General features: G+C 33.1%; 1 protein-coding gene across 2 annotated transcripts in view; it reads left to right on the top strand.

Moving 5' to 3' along the window:
- The window catches only part of rols (zinc-RING finger and ankyrin repeat domain-containing protein rolling pebbles), a 214145-nt gene that overhangs the window by 41983 nt on the left and 149280 nt on the right, over window positions 1-22882 (top strand). For both annotated transcript variants that reach the window (XM_085201341.1, XM_085201342.1), the window contains exon 2: window positions 19856-20387. In XM_085201341.1, coding sequence (XP_085057467.1) covers window positions 19925-20387 — 463 coding nt within the window. In that variant the 5' untranslated portion in view covers window positions 19856-19924. The remainder of the gene's footprint in view (window positions 1-19855; window positions 20388-22882) is intronic.

Raw genomic sequence — 22882 nt, 5'->3', positions numbered from 1 at the left:
TGTGACATCACTTGAAATCCAATAGAATTGACACGATTCAAGTTTTTTGTGCTTTCATATAATGAAAGGTATGTTCGTACGATTGAGCTGAAATTTTGTATACACGTTTGGTTTGGATGACAATGCACGATAAGGTTTGTGACTTCATTCTAAATACAATATGGCGGACCATCCAGGATGGCGGAATAGTTATATTTTATGAACTTCTATAATATGGGCATCAAATGAAAGGGCTTGTTGAGAGTAACTGGAAAAATAGTGTAACGTCATTCTAAATCCAAAATGGCGAACCATCCAAAGTAATAGAATAGTTATTTTTGATGCACTTGTTCATTACGGGTATCAAATGAAAGGGCTTCTTAAGAGCAACTTGAAAAATGATGTGACGTCATTCTAAATCTAATAAGGCGAACCATCCAAGATGGCGGAATAGTTATATTTAATGCACTTCTATAATATGGACATCAAATGAAAGGGCTTCTTGAGAGCAACGTGGGAAATAATGTGACGTCATTCTAAATCCAATATGGGGGACCATCCAAGATGAACGTATAGTTATTATTTTTGCAATTTCTGCAATATGGATATCAAATGAAAGGGCTCATTGAGAGCAACTCGAAAAATAATCTAACGTCATTCTAAGCCCAATATGGCGGACCATCCAAGATAGCCGAATAGTTAATTTTAGTCTACTTCTACAATATGAATATCTATTGTGCCCTTATCAACGAGCCCTTCGTTGAGAGTAACTCGAAAAATGTGACGTTTTTCTAAATCCAATATGGCGGAACATCTCAGATGGCGGAATAGTTATTATTTATGCACATCTGCAATACGGGTATCAAATGATAGGGCTTGCCGAGAATAATTAGAAAAATAATATGACATCTAATGTGAGAAACCTTCTTCCTCCTGGCATTAATCCCGGCTATTGCCAGGGTCTGCCTTCCTACTCAACCTACTCCACTTTGCGCGGTCTCTTGCGTCCTCGGTGGTTAGACCATTGGCTCTCATATCAGGCATCACGACATCCAACCAGCGCTTCCTTGGGCGTCCAGGAGGTCTCACTCCAGGAACTGATATAGCAAGGCACTTGCATCCGACATACTTCTTAGACCGGCGCGTAACGTGGCCAAACCATCTCAGGCGGCGCTCTTGGAGCTTATCCGCTACGTCACGGACCCCAAGACTACCTCGAACGAATGTGTTGCGTATGCGGTCAGACCGCGTTACGCCGCACATCCACCTCAGCATCTTCATTTCCGTGACGTGCAGCTCCTGAGTGTGCCGAGATAGTGCTGGCCAACTTATCCGGCCATGGACATCGTGATCGATGCCTCCAGACTCGTGCATAACGGATCCAAGGTACCTGAACTTTTCTGACTTAACGGCTGGCTCAGGACCTATAAGGATCGTACTTGAGTCCGGGCTCCCGCAGGCCATGTACTCGGTCTTCGACACATTTAGTTTAAGACCGCCGTTCTCAAGCGTACCCTTCCAGAGGTTCACTTTACGCTCCAGCGTCAGTCGGTTCTCGTCAATGAGTGCTATGTCGTCGGCATGCATCATCAGCCATGGAGGCTGCACTACATTGAATACGAACGGACTAACAGTCGAGCCCTGGTGAACCCCCACTGTAATCGGGAAGGGTCGCCAACAGCATTCCTAACCATAGAAGCGGAATCGTGGTACATGTCTCTAGTGTGAGAAACCTAGCCAGTGGTAACTAATAAGTAAAAAATAAATTATAAGCAAAAAATCATTTTTAGAAAAAGCTTTTATTTAAACGCTTTAAAAAGGAGAAAATAAAATTTGTCTTTTAAATTTTAACTATCAACTCATAACCTCATTGTACACAATTTATATAATCATAAAAGCTTGTCGCGTTAATCAATATTTAATTAAATTGAAACTTTAAAAATTGAAATTTAGCAGATTACATAATTAAATTAGCACTGGTTTAGTTACACAAGTAAATCGCGCGACAAGCTTTTATGATCATATAAATTGTGTACAATGAGGTTATGAGTTGATAGTTAAAATTTAAAAGACAAATTTTATTTTCTCCTTTTTAAAGCGTTTAAATAAAAGCTTTTTCTAAAAATGATTTTTTGCTTATAATTTATTTTTTACTTATTAGTTACCACTGGCTAGGTTTCTCACACTAGAGACATGTACCACGATTCCGCTTCTATGGTTAGGAATGCTGTTGGCGACCCTTCCCGATTACAGTGGGGGTTCACCAGGGCTCGACTGTTAGTCCGTTCGTATTCAATGTAGTGCAGCCTCCATGGCTGATGATGCATGCCGACGACATAGCACTCATTGACGAGAACCGACTGACGCTGGAGCGTAAAGTGAACCTCTGGAAGGGTACGCTTGAGAACGGCGGTCTTAAACTAAATGTGTCGAAGACCGAGTACATGGCCTGCGGGAGCCCGGACTCAAGTACGATCCTTATAGGTCCTGAGCCAGCCGTTAAGTCAGAAAAGTTCAGGTACCTTGGATCCGTTATGCACGAGTCTGGAGGCATCGATCACGATGTCCATGGCCGGATAAGTTGGCCAGCACTATCTCGGCACACTCAGGAGCTGCACGTCACGGAAATGAAGATGCTGAGGTGGATGTGCGGCGTAACGCGGTCTGACCGCATACGAAACATAAAAATTGAAATTTAGCAGATTACATAATTAAATTAGCACTGGTTTAGTTACACAAGTAAATCGCGCGACAAGCTTTTATGATCATATAAATTGTGTACAATGAGGTTATGAGTTGATAGTTAAAATTTAAAAGACAAATTTTATTTTCTCCTTTTTAAAGCGTTTAAATAAAAGCTTTTTCTAAAAATGATTTTTTGCTTATAATTTATTAATTTATAAGCTTATATTCTAATAGCAAGTGATTATTTATATTAATTAAAAAAAATATTATATATTAAATTAATAATGACTTTTATAATGTATATTTTTTCATACAAAAACATAAGCAATCATTGAAGTTATCTCAATTGCATACATACAATTTTCGTTATACTTACTAAATATAATGATAATGAAAATAAGATATTTTAGTCGGATCTGATTCTTATAATAAAATATTAATTTCTTTAAAGATTGTAATAAATATCATCAAAAGGTACATTAGAATTTATTATTCACAAGTCGAAAAGTAATTTCCTTTTTCATTTCCTTAGTCTTTGAATAACTTTAAGTTCGCCAACAAATAACATTTATGGGTCATAATCAGAAAAGTGGACATTTTCGAATTCGTAACGTAACTGATAAGTAACAACACTGATAATGTTTGTTACGAAACTGATGATATAAGGCATTATACACAACAATGTAAGGATATTATACGAATAAAACTACTGTTGTTTTTATTTAATGAGACACAAATTAAAATTTTAAAGATTCAATCGTTGAATTAACAGATTATAAATGTAAGAAAACATAACAAAGTGACAATATTAACAATATAATAATGCTAGTTCGTAACGTAATAAACTTATATTTCTAGTTAGAGATCACAAAGTTAATGATAAAATTAAATCCACTTTAAAATATATCAAAATTTGAGTCGTTATCACGGGAATTAAGTTTAATTCTTTGTAAGTGTTTATTCCGCATATCTTCATATTTAATAGGATTGGTCTTTTTAAGACGTTCTCTATATCTTTTATGTGTTTCAGCATTTGACATAGGAGCCATGACGCTTACTGAAAATAAAAAAATATTTATCAATAGATATTTAATAATATTTTATGTTTATTGTTTAGATCTTTAACAACGCTAGTACAGAACGTACTTGTTTTTAAATAAAAGCTTCACCCACTTGAACTACATATTTATTAATTCACTGTCTCCAGAGAAAAAAATAGTAATTACAAAATCACAACTAATTTCAGGAAGAATAAAAAAATGTTTTTAACTAAATCGGTTAAGCCTTTCTGAGATAAGCGTGCACAAACACATTAGACAAACAAGCAAACAGACAAAAAACTTAAAAATCATTATTTTTGGTTACTTTACGTTATCAAAAGTCACCAATTATTTTTTTCATATGCCAGCAATTTTTTTTTATATACATATCTTCCGATGGTAACGTAATTATGAACTAGGCTTCATATTTTCTCAGTTTCGTTACGTAACGAAATATAACGCAATTGAGAATAAAGTCTGAGAAATTCTAACCTTTTTAAATATTTGCTCATAAGCCACGTGTTGCAAGTGTAAGCACTGAAGTTCTTTTTTGAGATTTTGTAAAAAGAAGCAAATAACATAAACAAGAAAACGAAATTATAGAATACTTACCAAAATAAAAGCCGTTTATAACCCTGAGATGTAATTTTACATATTCCCTCTAAAACATTTGAACCCCTCAACTGCTGTGAGAACACTACTTGTTGTAGCTACGACAGCATTGACTTTTAGAATTATGGTGCCACAATAAAAACTAATATTAAACACCATCCAAAATAATTGCATTCATAATTTAATTGTACGTTACTAGCCCTGAGTAACAAAAAAGACAATATTTTGGGACAAATTTACTTAATTCATATATATTATTTATTAAATAATATATCAATAAAAGTACTTTTGTTTAATATTTTGCCTAAAGTAAAGTAATATAAACATATCTGAAATCAAATAAAACCATAAACATTCGTAACAAATCAATTTTTAAAAAGTAAAGTGGTGAATGGGACACGAAAAATTGTATGGAAGCATTTTGAAAAGTTTTTTGCAACTAACAAAAAATACTATTAATAGCCATAATACATTTAAAATATTACAAAAATCTTTAAGTTAATAAGTAAATTTATCGTAAATGGCCAAATATTTAAATTATCTTTAAAATTGTATTTTTAAAACGCATTCAAAGTAGCGGGACAAGAAAAGACACAAAATGTACACTTTTTCTGATTATGACCCTTATAGATTTAATGTAAAAATAAAATTATTATAGCAGGAATTAGACAGTTACATACGAAAACTAAAAATATTCTTTATTACATATAAGACACAGTACGAAAATAGTGGGTAGTCTCGAAAAATGGAGAATGGGGTGACGTGATACTATTTTTTCTGCCTACCTTGCTTTGTCGACCCATAACGACCGTACTATCGGCGTAGACGTTATGACTTGACGAACACGACGGTAACGGATTCGATTTCCACTAAAGAAAATAATTATCTAATATTTTTCTTCACTCTAGTAATAAGACACTGCGCGTCATTGAATAAAAAGGCAATTTCTCGAAAATTTCCCATCAAGTGTCGTGAAGAGAATGTCTAAAAACTAAGTTCTCCCTGGCTAGGGTGTGCCTAGGGCTAAAAGCGGGTTACAGATAAAAATATATATAAATACCATTATTACTATTTAAAATGAATCCTTAAATGTTTTACCTTACTTCTAGCATGTAGGTACTCGAACGTAAAGAAGATTTAGTTATTTTTGCTCTCTATACTTCGCGTAGTACGGAACACGTAACAAGCTTCTCGACGAGGATTTCAACTTGTTGACAAGCGACGTTTCTACAAACTGTAAGCTGAATAGCGACAGACATTGTTACGTATTGGTTTTAAATGCATTTGTAGTGCTGTTTAACAGAGACAAAATAATCAATTTTCCCAAAAGTTTCTGTATTTGATCTTGGATTATTTATATTTAATAGTAACAAAAGACAAACATAAACTGCTTGCTACTATAAATAATTTTCATTATGTAAAACCCTAGAAATTCAAAGGCGATGTTCTATTATTACATATATGACATACATACATAATATAAACATTGTTCTCTATAATCCTGCTGTAACAAAAGCTTTGGAACAAATACAGCTTACTATGTATGTTTATTTACGTATATGTTATTATGTGGGGAACGGAGTGTAGGTGTAACACTAGGCTTCCTCTGCCTACCCTGCTGTGTGCGGGATACAGCGTGAAGGTGATACCTGCGGCTCTAAGTGTCTGAGGTTACTGACATTTAATGAAGTGATAATACAATCTAGCCTTCCTCTAGATTATTCGTTAGTCGTAAAGGAGTCGTAATAGAGGCCAGTCGTGCCGTCTAGCGACAGGTTGTGAAACCAGAACCGAGAAAATGAAAATATTGAATATTTAATTTCCCTGAGTAGGAATCAAACCCACAGCCATCGCGTTTTCAGTCGCACGCTTGTGCCCCTACGCCCCTTTATTATTATTTAATATTGCCTCATTTAAACAGCTTCTTTTTATTGTAATTTAATTTATTTTTATAAACAGGGTGATATAAGAAAAATATTATTATATGAAAATAAAATATATTTTAGTAAAAAAAATGTCCTTTGTGTTTTAATGTAGAATACATTATATTAAAATTTCTACATACTTTCTACATTATAATTGTTTTTAGTAACAATACCAGCCCTAATATTTTCAAATTTTATGCATAGATTTTATCTATTCGTCTAATTAAATGATATTTCATATTTGGTCACGCAACCCAACGCCGCACTTAATATAACCGAACCGAAGACAAGAGAAACATAAATATATGAAACTAGCGGACGCGCAGCTTCGCTTGCGTATTTAAGGGTGATTTCTAATAACCCATGAAACATATGTTCAATTAAATATTTTTAAGAGTCTTAAATTTCAAATTTTATAAAAATCGGTGGCGATTAAGAAACTTCCCATACAAACTTTCAACCCCTTATTTGCACCCTTAAGGGGGTGAATTCTAGAAAACCATGAAACATGTGTTTAATTATATACGTTTAAGAGTCTGAATTTCAAATTTTATAAAAATTGGTGACGATTTAAAAAAAATCCTATACAAACTTTCAACCCCTTATTAGCACCCTTAGGGGGAGAATTCTAAAAAACAATGAAACACGTGTTCAATTAAATACTTTTAAAAATCTAAATTTCAAATTTTATAAAAATCGGTGCCGATTTAATTTTTTTTCCATACAAACTTTAAACCCCTATTTCACTCCTTTAGGGTTAAAATTTTTCAAAATCTCTTCTTAGTGGATGTCCAGATTATAAAAGTAAACTTTTGTCCAAATTTCACGTTTCTACGCACAGCGGCTACGGCTGTGCGTGCGTCTTACCTCAGTCAGTGAGGACAAGTCCTTTTATATATATAGATTATTACCTATTAAAATATGAAACTGCATCTACAAATTCAATGAAGTCACAATATGATGTTTGTGTTGTAAAATTGAAGAGACGGCTTAGTGTGTGCCCGTAATAGGAAATTATTTGTCGATAATACCCATCTTCCAACAGAACTACTACTATCAATACTCGAAGAGTCCAATAATAAATGAAGACTATACTACCTTATAAGTTTGAATATTAATTAAAAAAATTAGAAATATTACTCTACTATAATTAGTGGATGTGATAATTATGAGTTCAATTCCATGCGATTTTTTTATATTGTTAAAGCAAGAAATTTCTCCTCTAATAAATAATTAAATAATTAATTGAAATGAATTAATTTCAGCTAACGAGGTCATTTTGTACTTTTGCTTAAAAACGGGACGGTACATTAAATGTGTTTTTCTTCACGTATTTTCAGCATTTTCGACAAGCCGGCGTGTTATGTTAAATATGATTAATTAATTACCTTTCTTAACTCGATAAAACAAATATTTAGAACATTATTTTCTTATGATTTTTTTTCCGATCTCAAAACCTACCAAAAAACAGTTGAAACAAAAACAAACAATTATTTAATCAACGGTTTTTACTACGAAGAAATCTAGAACAAATTCCACTATGCGAAGCAGTTTAAGAAATAACAAAATTTTAAATGATAAAACATAGCTAAGAACCACCGCGATTAACACTTCTTTCGATAAAAAAAACGGCACTCAATTCGGTTCATCAATTCAGGAGTTACAGTGTCACAGACAGACACACGGACATATCCAACTTATAACACCCCTCCTTTTGCGTCGGGGGTTAAAAATACGATTACACATGACGTTTTATTTATTTCCAGCCCTACCCAAACATGGTAGGGGCGTTGAAATTGATTCGCCTCGGTAATGCCTCTGACAGTCTCTCCATCACGCTCGATGCTTCCTTCGCATAATTCTCTCGAACAAATAACATTAAAAATCAACTTTCATTCGAGTGGAAAAATCAACTGTACTAGAATTACAAATATAGGATTTCGATAAGTTGCTTATTTCCGTTTCTGTTTTGTAGATATTTTAGTATTATATTATATGCTTAGTTATAGGAAGTTAGGTATTAATTAACTAACATTGAGTTTTAATTATTAAGATAATGGGAACGAAGTTTCTTAACACTATCTTACCTTGCTATGTGCGGCATGTAGCTGTGTTCGATTACATTTTTTTAAGTGTTTTTAGACATCAATAGGGATGTGTTTTTTAAGGGAAATGTTTAGTGCTAATCACTTTATTTAACCTATTTTTTTAACTTGATGCTTAATTCCATAAGCTAAGCACAATATAGGGTAGGCATAGGGAACCTAGTGTTAAGGGATATCAGTTCTTTGCTTTCACTGTTCTACTGCGCCATGATGTCCTATCCTATAGTAACAGGAACCATTTATAAAACTCGATTCTTATTAATACGCCAAATATCTTATTTGCCTATATAAGAACATATTAAAATATATTCTATAGTATCATACAACTAACTTAAAATGACAATAAACATATTACACATAGTATATTACGAGTATATAAAATACTTTACAGAAAAAAAATCCCAAAAATGGAAGATATATTAAAAAGGAGGTACGCAACAAATAGCTGGTCGACAGTCGAAGAAATTAGAGTTGACGTTGCGATATACAATATTAAAATTCTTTCATTCCAGACCGCCCAAATATTCGCTTGAAGGCATCGAGGGACTACGCTTTTTTATTATAAATATTTGGTATTAAAACGATGATGATGATTGAATAGCTCATGTGGCTCAGTTGGAGTAATGCTTATAGGTTCAATAACCAACTATAAGACTAACAAACAGAGTATAGCAATGTATGTAGGGAACCTACAGGGAGTTTCCATACAATTCTTACGAGAACGGGATGCCTAATGGCCATTGAACTTTACTACCTTTACCTAAATTAAATATTATAAAAACAAACATATTTTATTATCTTCTCATTAAAAGCAAATTAGCTAAAGTTTAATTTATGAAACGTAATTAACCTTTTTGGCTCACAATGTCTTTCATATAATATTTGTTTTAATAAAACAGTACAGTCTCGGTACAAACAACAATTAAGGTACCTTTTGTGATATAAGCTTATAAGTGAAACGAAATAATGAGACTTCGCTGTGTATAAAGGACGAAAATTAAATTCCTTTTGGAAATTAAAAAGGAGGATATAGGCGGTATAATATGTATGAGTAATTAATTATTTGGCAGGAATAGTAGACCGGGTAGCCAAAGTTTTCCTAGTGTTGAGACACTTCGTTCCCTACTTTTTGCCGAATTTTCGAGATATTGCGCGTTGAGTGTAGAAATTCAACGCCCTATCCCCTTTAATTAGTTCGATTTAGAATATTGTAAAATTGACGGAGTTTGAAGAATAAAGTGATTTTTCACAGATTTCGGTTAACCCAAGGTTTTTAGGCTTTGTCCTGCATAGCAAAAAAACAGACAGACTCCTCGTGGTAAGACCACGTTTTTCACTCTTTGACGATGGCTGAAGTAAATTCAAAATCAAACAAATTAGTACCGTTTACAACTACTTCTGAACTAGAAATACAGTTAATAAAATATTAACTTACACGAAAGTTTGTGGAAATCGTTTGAATGTATTGGTTAAATTGATTTATAAAATCATTACTCGCCCGGAGCCCGACGAGCCAACTCTATTACTGCTCGATATCTAACTGCGTCAGAAGTATGCCTTAAATATAGATGTTACATTTTAACTGCGATATGTAAATACTACATATTATATAAGTGCTGGTATCGAGATATTCATCTCTTGATGATGGCTGTAGGCTTAGATCCCACTTGTGGCGTAGTGTGATAGCGTCTGACTGTAAAGGTTTGGGTTCAATCCCCACTTGGAAAAAATATTAAATTCATTCGGCGGCGTTCAGTTCTGCCACATGCAATACCAAAAGCTCCACCAGTCATCAAGATATTAAAAGACCCCAAAAGATCGGACCAATAAATGTGGCGCTTTTAAATATATTAAAAAGAAAATAGTTTTCTAAACATATATACTAACTTTATGTAAACATCTAAACAACTATAATTTTAAAACTGTACCCTTCACCAAGACGCGCCTGAAATTCACATATTTTCACAACTATTAAAGGCCAGAATACCCAAGAAAACCATAATTGTGTAAACTTAAAAATATTCCTCAAGTATAAACTGCTAAGTGTAACGGAATTCCGAAATCTTTCACAGAATTCTGTACATGCGACAACCGAAGTATGCCAACAATTTGCTTGCCAATGTGAAATTTAAAGCAATAAACGCCTATCCTTGGGTTAAATGTGGATTCCTGGTGTATATGTTGACTTAAAGTTATATCGCAAGGAAAACAACTTTAATTATGGTGGTAAGATTATTAATTTATAATGTTTTAATATTATTAGGGTCATTGTAGGCAGAAATATGTCGGCCATTGTGGACAAAAAAACGCATTGGTTCGGAATTCATTACTATATATAACGAATCTGGTCGTAAATGTACTTTGATTATTGGAATCTATTTATTTTTTTTGTTTTACGCTGTATCTATGTAAGGTAGGGGTCCGTATGTATGTAGGCAGAGGTAACATGGGAACATAATATTACGATATTCCGTTTTGTGTAAGATATCCCGATTGTGAATCGTAGCCACAATCATCACATGTGCAGGCAGACACTGTTATGAGATATTTGAGAATATAGATAAAAACACAAAAATAAGAGTAACCAAAGATTTATCTGTTTGTTTTTTAAGTTTCACGCAAAATTACCTAATACGAAACCTCGTACTCATGCCAAAAACAACTTTTAAAAATACACAAACCTAAATACACGAGAAACTCTAAGTCCAAATGGTATATTAAGGAATTTATAGCATCCTTCAGCTTGGAAACATTTTAAAAATCTTGATTTATCCCGACCCGTTAAAAGCTTGAGAATGAAGCGAAAAAGATGGAGATAGACCGTGCTTTTGAGATTAACTAGTAGAGTGAAGTAAGACTTAAATTTTTTTCGCTTCCTTCGCCATTTACGGCCAGCATGCTTAAAAATATGCTCATTTAAACAGATATTATGTGGCGGGAGATAAAAATGCTAGTGCAATTTGTCTTGCGTAAAGTAGACCAGCTTTTTGGAGTACTATTCATATTAAGTATACTTTAGTGTTAGTTACAAACTGATATAGGAGATAAAAAGAAACTACATTTTACTCAAAAACTTACGTTATTTCCTCAGAAAATATGAATTTTGTTAGTTACATTGTGCTGATAGAATGCACCGGAGTGACTTTAAATATTAAACAGCAATCTACGTTCGACAAACTCACTCGCTAGTAGCTCTCATCAATAGGCAGCGTGGCTACAAAATTTAGACGAAAAATTACAATAGTTTGTATGTACACTGTATATGAACGTTGTATTTGACGCTATCGAAGAGATTCTTGTGTTAATTAGTAGTTAATTATTTAATTTAATTAATTCAGGGGAATATTTTTCCTTTCCTGTCCGTTATAGCAATATGCGGGATTGAGTTACGCCACTTATCAACTTACCTTACCTTCAGAGCAATCCTACAATCATTGTTTTTATAGTCAGATAAAAACATTTTTAAAAAGTGAATTAATATTTTATTTTTTGATTTACTTTTCCTTCACGGTGTACTTCGCACAAAGCAGGGCAGCACATCAAATATTTCAATACCCTCGAGTGGGAATTGAACCCACAACCTTTGTGTTTTCACTCTCACGGTTGTGAATACAAATATAGCCTAGGTAAACACTTCGAAACCTATATTTAGAAATCAATAGAAAAATAACCGAATTGGCATTCGGCTGGGAGCGCGTCTTTGTAAGAGACAGACAAAGGTAAAAGCCCCGATGAATAATACAGAAGCACTTAACACCTTCGAGGGAACGTGTCACGAAAATTTTAATGAAACGCCAGTTTCTTAAGATCTGAATATATTTATGAGATGGGCGTTAATATCGGGAGTAGGTGCCATTGTTATATAATATGGGAATATTTACGTTTCATCCATTCAGTGTATATCATATAATATATTTGTTTTTTGCTCCTGACGCAAAAGAATATAAGTTTGACTTATAATATCTTTCCTCTTTTGCTTCTTTGTGTTTGTCTGTGCCACTGTAGCTCCTAAACTAAAAATTCTGATATATATAAATATGGCTTTTTTAATCGAAAGCCTTATTTATCGCCGCGGTTCTGTTTTATCAAAATCAAATCAGCTTCACGCTGTATCCCGCTCACAGCATGATCGGCAGAGAGAACCTAGTGTTAAGACACTGCGTTCCCCACTTTTACATAATAAATTCTATAAATATGTGCATAAAGAATAAGTCAGCTTTATGAGTTACTCTCAATATTTACGGTCTCTAATCCGCACTCATTTTATAATACTTTGAAAAGTTTAATTCGTGCCTCCACGTTCACACTTCGGCTTTGTCGACTGTTTGCTGTACACAATAATATATCAATGATCTAGAATGGTACTGGACATGTCCAGTTTATATTATAGTAACAAAAAACTTTTTTTATGGTAAGAAAAAAAACGACTGCGAGTCGGACTTACTCTACGAGGCTTCCGTACAAATTTCATAATTGTAGGTATTTCATACAAAATCGATGTAGAAATGCTCGCAACTTTTCATTACGTTAACTTAAAAACTAAATTTTTTATGCCTCAAGAGACCATAGATCGGCATATTTCATATTAATTTGAGCTTGATCCACACGACCTTTTGAGGTAAAGAACCCTAAAACGATCAATTACAACCCGCCTCTGTACAACATTAAGCTTATAAAAATTACAATTTCAAAAAATGCAGCCGGCACTTTACAGTTCGCACAGTGAAGAAGATGTAGTAAGAAGTATTTGCTTCAGCAAATAATTTCTTACGTACTTATATACAAATTAAAAAAAAACTGTAACTCATTGCTGTCTGTATATGGAAAATGTATTAAAAAATCTATGGTTATGACAATTTTTAAACGGAAATGATAAATTTTAAAAATTTTGTCCGTTTAGCGGTTTGTTTGTGTATTTTTTTTTTACGAAATTTGTCTCTTCTAATTTATTTTACTCTCAAGTCAGTAGAATTTATCGTCAAAAGTTGGTGTTATTTATGTTCGACAATAAGTCAGGGCGTTGCCCCAAAAGTTTTCGAAGCGTACTTCATTATTTGGTTCGCTTGTATTTAATTTATAAGGTATTTCTAACTCCAGCTCGATTCCTACCTGAGGTACCTGATGATAACGCAGTGGTTGTGGGTTTAATTTCCATTCGATAATCAATGATAATGAATATTTTCATTTCGTCGCTTTTGTAACGAGGCAAAGCGCGGCGTTGAGGTCCGCCATTCAACATACGTCACAAGGATTAGGCGGAAACTGACGACTGAAAGTCTTAATGGAGAACGGTATGTCTTAACAGTAGGTTACCAGGTTCCCTCTGCCTCCTCTGTCATTACGGGATACACCGTGAAGCTAATAAAAAAATATCTATTTTATATACAACATATAATCATGAATGTAATATAATCAAATTCACGTGCTCGAGGCAACATAAGCGTCGTAATTAGTGTCCGTAGCTTTGACGTCGCCCGACCCGCACGCCATACACCCGCTTTGATCATTGCAGCGGGGCACAATCAGTCCTATACAAACGAATTTTAGAGTTTCCACGTAAAAATGTAACAAAAGGTGAGTAAATATATACATATTGGTGCTTTTTTGTTTCGCTTTTTTTAAAAATATACATATTTCATATATGTGAGATTTTTCCGGTTTTGTATTTTTTTATTATTCCATTACCTAGTTTGATTACAGTTAGTAAGTTTTTTTTACCAATTACCAAATTGCTACGCCGTAGGAATTAATTCGTTCGTTACGTTGCAATATTAAAGAATATTTTTATTGTTAAAGATAAGCGTTATATTAACTCGATAGTGCTAAGATGCAATGTGAAATTAAAAGTAACAGTATTGTAGATAGATAATACAACAATATGCTAGTACAGCTTGCAAAATTGTTATTCTTTTAATTACTAAAGTCGATTTACATATTTTAAATATGAAATAAAATAAATTTTTGTAGCACAAACCAATGTTTAAATTTTGCTTAAATAGATCAAATTAGTCTAAATTTTAAATATGAATAGAAAATGTGTATATACACGATATAAATCCATAACTTAAACAAAGAAAGATAAGGAAACTAGATTATTTTTTTCTTTTAGGCTCTATTAGGCGTTTTTCTACGAGCACGTCTTTCTTAGATTTAATTATTACATTTGTAAAAATTTTATACACAAATTTCTCTACACTTATGTTAAGATAAGAAAAACAATGATAGAAATGTTTCAAAAAATTGAATTATATGGATTTTTAAACCAACTCCGTACATACTATAATTTAAATTCACAGAAGTTTCTATCAGTTCCAGAATTCATTTTATCTCGTCTTATCTACATTATAGTTTCTATTCATTAAACTTAAAATAAATTTTCCATTTGGCGACAAAGAAGCTTTTAGATTATTCTAGAAAGAATTTTAAAGTCTCAAAGACTTTGTTAGCTATTGCATCTTAGATATTAAAACTCCACTGTCATTATAGACTCTATTCTACAGTTGTAAATTTTATTGACTGTGAAGTGCAAGTTGAATAAAACCATAATAAAATTAACAACTGTAATATAATAGAAATTTGGAGGCCAGTCGCGGCGCAAGGAATAAGCGTGTGTCTGCGTAAATGCGACTGATTGGAGGTTCAATTTCAGGAAATTTAATATATGGGTAAAATTTTCATTTCCTCGTTTTGGTTTCTAGGCAAAGCACTGCGCTGCTATCCAGCCTTCAACATGCAATGCCTGCAGAATTCGGCGCTAGTTAGAGAACGGAGTGTCTTAACACTAGGTACTTTATTGCGGATTTATGTACGGGGAATCGAATATCGATATAGTGGAGATGGAACTCACAATCGTCATATTACAGTCACATTCTTGTGCCCCTACGCCATGACTCAACTTTATTATTTTAAACATAAAAAATACACAATATAAAAATAAAAACATTTCCCCATACATTTATATAGTGGAAACATTGTATCAACAAAACTTAAAGCCATTCTGAACTCCCTACCGAACTGTAGCTGTAACTGACCGCTATTTAAGTTGTTGTAATTACTAAGCTGGCTAATTACCACGATTGTCAGATTTAACAATGCTCGCGAAGCTTTCTGCACAGCTTTGTTTTCGTTATGAGCTTTCATGGTTCTTTAAATAGCTTTTTTAGCTTTTTTTTATATTTTCCAAGTGAATATCTTGTTTGTAGTACTTGTTGGAATAACTTGTTTTTTTTAGTTTCACGCTGTGTTTCTGTGAATGCAGATAGGTTAATGAAATTAATGCATAAATGCCACACTTGGTCTTGTTACCAGAGCGAGGAAATTAAAATAATTTATTAATTTATGTAAGAATTGAAGTCACAACTTAATAGCCATATTCATTTTAACAATTCTGGAGGCATTGCGTGTTTAGTGGCAGAACTCATCACCGCGCTATGCCTCGTTTCTAGGATGAAAAAATCGAACCCACACTCATTGTTGCGCTTACAGTCGCATGTTTGTAGGTACTCCTGCGCCCTGGCCTCATACTCAAACTCAATCATCATCAATTGAGATTATTTTCTTTTCTAATTATGTCAAAACGTCATTTCGATGTATGAAATAATAATCATGTTAATATACGAGTACACACGCGCTACAATTCCACATATTAAAAATGAAAAAATGTAAAAATATTTGTACAGAGAAATCTACACGTAAATCTGCTATCACAATGTGATCACATAAATATTTATAGATATTTCGTAGCTTCAAATTCAAGCCCAACCCGAAAATTGTAGTGAAAATATAAAAATATCACAGCGAATGCAAGCGACAATTATCAAGGGTATTCCCCGGGAGTTTCAGTTTAAATTGTGGCCGGCATTAGTTCCAAAACTCCGTCCGCTCGACAAATTCACTCGAACATTTTGTATGTGGCACTTCTGACATTGATATTCCCGATTTGTACTAAATATATATTTTATTTGACGCAACGTGACGACTGTGGTCTGTGGGTTTAAAATGTATGAAAAAATTATAAAATTTATGCATGAACGACCTAGGAAAATAATATGTGATATTTGTGCATACAGGCACCTATCACCTCAGTTTGTATGAATATATGAATACTAGCGGACGCGCGCAGCTTCGCTTGCGTATTTAAGGGTGAATTGTAATAACCCATGAAACATGTGTTCAATGAAATATTTTTAAGAGTCTAAATTTCTAATTTTATAAAAATCGGTGGCGATTTAAAGATTTTTCCATACAAACTTTCAACCCCTTATTTGCACCCTTAGGGGGTGAATTCTAGAAAACCATGAAACATGTGTTTAATTATATACGTTTAAGAGTCTAAATTTCAAATTTTATAAAAATTAGTGACGATTTAAAAAAAACCTATACAAACTTTTAACAACTTATTTGCACCTTTAGGGGGAGAATTCTAGAAAACGATGAAACACGTGTTCAATTAAATACTTTTAAAAATCTAAATTTCAAATTTTATACAAATCGGTGCCGATTTCAATTTTTTTCCATACAAACTTTGAACCCCTATTTCACCCCTTTAGGGTTAAAATTTTTCAAAATCCCTTCTTAGTGGATGTCCAAGATTACGAAAGTAAACTTTTGTCCAAATTTCACGTTTCAACTATCAGCGGTTACGGCTGTGCGTGCGTCTTACCTCAGTCAGTGAGGACAAGTCCTTTTATATATATAGATTATTGATGAATGATCACGATGATCATTCGGCCACTCAACTTGGAGTGCTTCGAGAATTTAGCGGTTAGTGGGGAACGAAAGTGTCCTAATGGGAACGGAGTATCTAACTACTCTCTTCTTCTCTTAACTTTAACTGAGTAACTACCAGACCAAGTACACCGACGTGGCATACTACTAACAACGTTGAAATATGTCGTATAGATTCCTTGTCGAGTGTACTGAAATTCCTACAGAAACGGGAAAAACAGAATTTTACGTGTTCTCTTTGAATTTTGCTTCACGCTGTATCTCACACGAAATAGATTAGGCCAAGGGAACCTAGGAACCTTTATACTAAGACACTCCATTCCTATTAGGTTAATTTTGTATTTCACATAAACGAAATTGCGGTCTACAAATAGTTATAATATAAACATAGTTTCTGCCCCAATTAAACCACCAACTAATATGATCCTAACTCCATTCGGTCTAAATACTCCTCTTTCGCTCGACAATCGCGGTAATTATGCAACTTTGCAAATTACTGCAAGCAATTTGAACAGCGAGCGGTCACTTGCAGAATTGCTGAAGTTGAAATGTCATAGTAGTCTAGTAGTGACTTATATGAGTTGAGTTTTCCGTTATTTTGTATCGTTGGCCCAGGACTTTGTATTGGGCTAATAAAAGATTTTATTTTAAATTTTTATTTTATTTAGCTATAATATAGTCTTTTTAAAATTTAGGAGAAATATTATTGTATACATGGGGTCTACTGTGGAGATCTTTATAAGAAATTTTGATGAAGATTTGCTAATACTTTCATTAATTAAATAGAATCATTAACACTGAATTGTCGCATAAACACTTTGGTATAATACAAACAAGGTGTTTATTGACATTTTTTAACCACATATTTGCACATGAAAATTGAATCCAGAACCATCTTTTATTGTCGACTACGCCACACCAACGAAATTTCTATCGAATACAATATCAGGTTACGCATAACACTTTACATCTCTTAACTTTGATACTTAATCTGTTTGCCTAAATCAGTAAGCATCTCACTTTGTAAGTAGCAACGTAACTAAGCCCATACACGTGTACAGATTATTCCACTTCAGGCTTCCCTTTGAATTATACTTCGGAAAATTTAATTAAACATAAGATTTTACAAATATATAAGTTACCATTCGCACTCGTGCCAACTCGTGCCCCTGCGCTACCACTGGCATCTAAAGAATCATCTGTATTTTTATAAGCTTACACCAATTTTTATTCTAAGAAAATATAACGTAATTTTAATATAACTTTTAGCGGTCTATATTTTCTAAGGCTTTATTGTTATCTTACATTCAATTGGTATAAAAGAGATTCTTGGAATATTAAGCGCAAAGCATATATATTTAAAGTTTTAGCATCATATTTTCCTCTTAAATAACAATATTTTTATTATTTATATTTTATTTCAAAAAGAAACAACTCAATAAGATTCAATAAGAATTCAATAAGATATTGGAATTTCATATAAGAACTTAATAATTCTTATAAGGCTACAGCAATCCTACTCATTAAAAAAACCAGCTGCACGCTTTTTTCCACATTACAGGATAGGATAGGCAGAAGCTACCTAATGCTAAGAAACTTCATGACCTTCTTTCTGTCGATATTGTCGACTTCCACCACTTCAGACTTTAGCGGAGAAAGTGTGGAGAAAAGAAGTATATAAATTCGATTCTATGTATTATTTATTCAAACATTTAATAAATACATATCTAATATCTAAGCAATAACCGACCCATAGAGATTCAGAGGATCCAAAACAAAGTAAAATAAGTTAATTGCCCGCGGCTATTTCATATCCTGGCTGAAGATCCTAACCTAATATACCATACAAAGGGATAGAGGCCATGCCCATTTCCTTTTTAATTTCCTCTAGCTAGAAATTATTTTTGTGTATTGTGTTATGTTGGAAATATTTTGTTTTTTCTTTTATTGTTTTAGCTTCACGCTGTAAGTATACCCCATATAGCAGTGTAGGCAGAGGAAACCTAGTGTTAATTAATACATTTAGTTCCTATTCCTATATTTTCCAGCGATTCCAACCTAGCTTTTCCTTAACAAAAACCAAATCTCAAAATTAATTAAATGACATTCATCTTAAAGTATAATACATATAATGAACATATCCAGGGGTCGTGGCATATTGTGTGAGTATAAATGCGGTGGGTGTAGGTTCAATTCCTTTCTAGTTTAATTCATTCTCGAAAAGGGAACCGAACTCAAAACCGTTGTATTTAGAGTCACAAGCTTTTGCTGTTGCACCACAAAGGCATTACGTAATATAAATCATAATTGGGGGTTTTATTATTTAAAAAAAAAACACTTTAAATAAATTAATTATGCTTTATTTTAAACATCATATTATTATTATTTTATAAATTGTATTAATTTTAACTTTTTATTAGCACCATCTACAGTATTTTTATGAAACTACGAACACACAAGTTATTCTTAAGCATGAACTGCTGACGTTCCAATGTAATGTTACTTTAGTCCACTAGATGTCACTGTTTCTTTTTAAATTGCTTTAGTCAAAATGTGTAAGCATGTGACTGTAAACGCCTGTAGGCTTTCACTATAAATTGGGAAGCGTAGTGTCCTAACTCCCTCTACAAATTGAGAGTTTCCTTGGGGAAACCTCCCAATTTAAGACTAAGATAGGCCTAGCAGGCTACGCTTAGATGGAAGAATATGTGAAGCTGTAAAAACTATAATGATGATTCTAAGTGTATGAACCAAATTTTAAATGTTATTTCTTTTGTTTCAGATAACGAACGAACGAGTAATTCCATACAAATGTAGTCAAAAAAGAGTTCCTATAGCATTATTTAGTAAAATGTATAATTCTAACGAATTCCTGCACAGCGCAGGTGTGAGTCGACACATGCAAGCCACTGGGGAAACCCCCCAAAAGACCAGCATGAAAAGACGATCGTGTGAAGTACCATTAGGTGATATTTCATCTAACAACTTCAAAATATCTTTAGGGGATATCACAAATGATGGACTTAATTACGACTGTCGATCACTACGGTCCATTAAGTCCGAAGACACCCGTTCCCTAAGATACTATAGGCCTATAGATAGTAGAAGTGTAAAGAATTTTCGGTCTTCTCTCGCTGATATATCCACATGTTCTTTATCGAGGCCACCAAGCTATGATCAGCTTTCTAGAAGATCTATTGTAGATGGTCCAGAAGGAAGTGGAATAACGTCAAGCATTGAAGGTGTTCTGTGGTCGGATGAAGAGGAGAACGAGTATTTCTACCATGAAAATATTACATCTGCTTGGAATCAAGGTCAGTAATAGGGTTTTTTTAGCTTTACGCTATCCCGCATGTAGCAAGATTGGCAGGGGGAACCTGGGAACCTAGTGTTGAGATACTCCATTTACATTAAGACATTTCCGTATCCCTCTTATCGCCGAATTCATCTTGAGACATTGTGTTTAGGTGGTGGAGCTCAACGCCGCGCTTTGCCTCGATACGAGAGCGAGTAAAAAAATAAATTTCATTATCTCGAGTGGGAATCGAATTATTATTAAATTTAAAAATTGCCATAAAATATATTCGTTTTAATAATAACATTGTAAAACTTACATTCATTCCAACTAGCTAAGACCATTGACCACATCAAATATCACAAATTATAATCAATAGAGGATTTATTATGTAAATCAATATAATCTCCATCCCACGTAAGAATCACGAATAACCCGTTAGTTATTGATTTATAACGATTTTAAATCGATTCTAGAATAAAGCACATATTTTATTCGAATAATCTTGTTTTGCGAAAAAAGTAGGGCTGACGTCAGTTGATTAATAATAGCTTATTTGCGTATTACACATTGTGGGTTCGAGTCTCGTTCGGGGGTTTATAGAGCTTATTTTTTATAGTTTTACACTGTCCCACATTTAGCAGGGAGAGGAAACGTAGTGTTATAAAGTTATAGTTTTAAATATTTTATCGGTTTAGTGAACCAAAAGCAACCCTGATATATATCACTGTTGACGCAATTTTACTAAAAAAGTGGAAAATTGAAAACCATAGTCTGTATGTTTAGTGAATTCATTTTGAAATTTTTGTATTATAATAATTATATTTTTTTATTGTAGGGAGGAAAGTGTTTGTAATACATTACTAGTTACAACTTAGAGGTAAATAAAAAAAATAAAAAGTTCTCTCAGCTATTTAAACTAACAATATAGTCTACAGGGAAAATTGGTTTCAAAACACTTTACATTTATTTATAGGCAAGGTTAAGTTAATATATAAAAATAACATCTTTTATCGATTAAGCAAATGTATTCGGTAGCACTGTTGTCACTTGTTTTGTATAAATTTCAAACGTGATAAGTTAACCATCGACGTGTTAAAGTCGTTAACTAAATTAATGACGTACATTTATCGGTCACGCTACTTTCTAATTTCTCCATATAATGTTTATCTAATATCTAACTTTTTAAATTATGAAATCTAAAAAATAATAGCCAAAAATATAAAAGGGGGACAAAACGTGTACGGAACTCTTAGTGGGCGAATCCGGCTCGCGCTTGTCCGATTTCTTTATTACGGACGAATACTATGTTACATTCCTGTTTGACTCACTGATTTAACGGAAATTATGGATATAAATTCCTTATTATAATTATACACTAAAACTACCTTACATATAATATACGAGTATGTAAGTGATGAATCTTTTCTACAGTTATATTAGCCTAATGCTATGCTGCCCAGTAAAGTGGACTAACTTCGGAACTATTTGCATTTTTTATGTGGAACATCCGCTGCAAGTAGATATATTCATGCTTTAGATATTTATGCAATTTCCGGATGCAATTTGCCTTTGTTGAAAGTTAGAAAAATATAAATTATATATTTTTTTATTTGTTACCAATGCTGTTGGTCTAAATAAATAATAACTTAAATATAATCATTTCCTCGATTGAGGATTGAACTCATAACCATCATGGTTCAAAATTATAGTTATGTCTCCGTAAGAATATATATTTTCTAGAAAACGTATTTGCAAAATGTTAAGGTAGCGGGACCCGAACCCGTGCCTCTTGGAAAATGACGACACGTGGTCCGTACTTTTTTTTACTTTTTTACAATTATCAGCTAATCAATTTTATTTTTATCTGTTACTTATACAAGGCTTATATTTAGAGGTAATTATTTAGATTTAATTCCTGCGAAAGTCCAGAAAAAAAAATGTCGAAGTTAGATTCCTCTAGATCCATTTCTTTAGGTTTTCATAAAATATTTCACTGAATACGGAATACACTTTAAAAATAATAAAAAATAGAATTAAAACACTAAACCATTTAACCTGTCACTAGACTAACAGTCTCTCACATTACAACATTGTAAAGCTCAAGCCCTACTCCACTTACACTGGCTCTCAATACTTTCGAGAGATTACGTCATAACCAATACGTACATACAACTTCAATTAAAATAAATCGTTTATTAATTACAATTATTAATAATATTAATGAAACGAAAACATTGGTGCTTTACATCTTAAGAAATTTTGGCTTAAACATAAATTTTATTGCTATTTACATTCGATTTGGACATTCGTAAAAATATTGTGAAGTTAATTTGAATGAAATATAAATAACGAATAACATTTTTAATTAAGTAAGTATATTGTTGGCGTACATACGGCATACATTTTTAATAAAGTATAACTGTAAGCGTGTGGTTGTGGATTCGATGCTCAGGGGAAATAATTATTTAATTTTCACGTTCTGTTAAGACAAATCGCAGCGTTAAGTTCCGT

This window comes from Heliconius melpomene, chromosome 18 (assembly GCF_056956725.1).
Source record: "Heliconius melpomene rosina isolate 202511_hmr_F chromosome 18, ASM5695672v1, whole genome shotgun sequence".
Classification (NCBI taxonomy): domain Eukaryota; kingdom Metazoa; phylum Arthropoda; class Insecta; order Lepidoptera; family Nymphalidae; genus Heliconius; species Heliconius melpomene.
This window is presented reverse-complemented; position numbering and strand designations above follow the sequence as displayed.